The following is a 2500-nucleotide window of genomic DNA, read 5'->3' as shown; positions in this document are numbered from 1 at the left end:
GATGAAACACTCGCACTCGTTTTTGAAATAGTACTTAAGCGCCGTTTCGACCAGTGTCAATCTTGAAAAACTACCACACCCTTGTCATATTAAAAAGGTTGAAATTGTCACGAAATGAGAACAACGTCGGGAATTTACGTTTTGAGATGACGTTGTCGTTGCTGTCGCCGTTATCGTTGCCTAAGTTCTCTTTTAAAATCTACGACGGCGACGTTGACGAAAACGTTACCTCAAAATATAGCTCTGCACTTTTGTAAGTCTTTCTCTATTAGAGAGATTTAGTTTTACGTAAAATAGAGAGAAGGTTGTGACTTTAGCTTCGCGTGACCCACGGCAACTCGAGTATTTAGTTACTAAAAACCAAAAACAAAACTCGGAGTGTTCTTAAACGTTGTTTGTAGAAAAAGACGCTATATAAAATGAAAATCCTTACCCGTCAACTTTTGAGAGTTTCGATGAAGCTGTTTTGTCGGTCAACAGAGAGTCAACGTGAGTTCATGAAGAAAATTGCGGCAAGGAATCAGTTATGAACTATCTATAACCATGAAACCTGATTTTTCCTCATTTGGCATACCGGAAAATGGTTTGGGGGTACTTTTTTCCCGCAAACATTTTGTTATGTACAAGAAAAATAGAAGAAAATTTCAAGTCTACGGCAAACGCGAAAATGCCTACTTTCACGTAGAAACGGCAAGCGGCAGCCGGCAAACGTAGAAAATGGCGGGAAAATTATGATCACGTGGTCACTTTCGCCGTTCACTTTTCATGCGCGTAAACATGATGCTAAATCTCTCTATTACACCGTCTTGTTCACTTCGCACAATGTGGGCGAAGTATCTTAAGACTAAAGCTAGTGGGCCGCACGAGCAGCTTCAGTGTAAAACTATGGAATGAGAGGTTCCCATTTGTATGCACGCGTTGTCGTGAAAACACCATTTTTTTTCTCTTTTACCAATGATATCAGGGACCTCTTGGTCGGAGGACGAGGACAAGTACGAGTTTTCCTTACTGAGCATGCGCATAAGGGATTTTTTTTTTGTAACCTTTCTTGAGACCTGGAAAAAAGGTAACTATCTGATCTTTTTGTCGACATTTCTTTTGCAGATGTCAAAGACATATTGCGACATATTCGAGAGGAACAAAGAGTGCCCTTGTACAAAAATGAAAACATAAAAGTGGGAAATGGCCTTACTCTGTCAACGAAAGTTTCCAGAGTCTTCCGATTTTACTTTCCTGAAGATTTTTCGATTTTGATTACATTTCGAGCCAGGAAACTCACAAATGTGTATCTAGTTGCAATGCACGACTATCGAAAAACTCTTACTCTGGGACTGCGAATAACGCCACATATGTTAACTTTTGAATTTGAGAAGAACCCTGCTACGTTTGACAGCCGTGTCTCATTAGATTTTCCTGTGGAAGTTCGCGAAGAACAATGGTATAGTGCAAGCATTAGTGTACAGGAACGAGAAGTCACGGTCTATTGGAACTGCGAGAAGATTGGGACTAAGAGTTTCCACGGGAAACAGTCATTTATTCCCGATTCTTTGGGCATGCTTTCCATTGGGATGCCGCTGTTGTTCTCCTCTGGGAAGACCGATGAGGTAATACAAATAACTAGACGACAGGCCTCGGTTGTTCAAAAGGGGTATAACACTGCCCACCGGATAAATCACTATCCAGCGGATAAACACTAGCGAACCAATCTACTGAGTTGTCCAGTTGATGGTGATTTATGCAGTGGGTAGCGCTATCCCACCATCGAAGAACTTTAAACTCATGGTTTAAAACTCGTTAAAACACGACCTTTGAGTTTGTTGGACGGCTTCAAAAACATTTCAAGGGCGTACGGGAGGGGGGGGGGGACAGGGGTTCCCTCCCCCCTTTGTAAGCCTTTTTTAAAGGAGACAAGCTATAATATTCAGGTGGCGAAAACGCCATAATCTGGTGAGTCCCCTCTGTTTGACACAGTGTGAGCCCCTCACCCCCTTTGAAAAATCCTGGCTACGTCCCTGCATTCCGGAGCGAATCCGGACAAAGATTCAAATTGTGAGAGGAAAAGAACAAAAACAAGCTATGCCTTATGAGTGTGCTTTATATAACAAATTCCAATAAGGAGTGCTCATACACGTGACTTTTTTGTGACCTGATAGGCTGTTTCTGTGTCGCTCATTAATTATTCATGAGTTTTCGAAGCGCTTCGTTAAAACTAAGGCGAAAGAACGCAGCTTAACTTCTGTGTGCCTTGGACACTTGATGTTAATAATGATTATAAAAGGAAGCTTTGGGTGCTATCTGTTTTCGTCCTGTGTAGCAAGTGCATTCCAACGACTGTTAAAGATTTTACTTTCTCTTCTCGTCCCTCTTCCGCGTAGATAGAGATGCGTGAGATGTACTTTGTCCCAGATCCCAACGCGTCCAAGGACCAATGCGAGATTTCAATGTTCAAACCAGTGAGTATCAGTAGAAAGTGTTTCTATGATAAGTTTCTAAAATTCTA

The 2500-nt window shown here is 41.7% G+C and overlaps 1 protein-coding gene across 6 annotated transcripts in view; it reads left to right on the top strand.

Moving 5' to 3' along the window:
• LOC138038452 (uncharacterized) overlaps window positions 1-2500 on the top strand; it is a 67562-nt gene that overhangs the window by 49049 nt on the left and 16013 nt on the right. For all 6 annotated transcript variants that reach the window (XM_068884328.1, XM_068884336.1, XM_068884351.1 and 3 more), the window contains 2 exons: window positions 1105-1604; window positions 2376-2453. In XM_068884328.1, the coding sequence (XP_068740429.1) occupies window positions 1105-1604; window positions 2376-2453 (578 nt within the window). The remainder of the gene's footprint in view (window positions 1-1104; window positions 1605-2375; window positions 2454-2500) is intronic.

The sequence above is a fragment of the Montipora capricornis genome, chromosome 1 (genome assembly GCF_036669925.1).
Source record: "Montipora capricornis isolate CH-2021 chromosome 1, ASM3666992v2, whole genome shotgun sequence".
NCBI lineage: Eukaryota > Metazoa > Cnidaria > Anthozoa > Scleractinia > Acroporidae > Montipora > Montipora capricornis.
The sequence above is the reverse complement of the archived record's forward strand: the minus strand, read 5'-3'. Positions and strand labels throughout refer to the sequence as shown.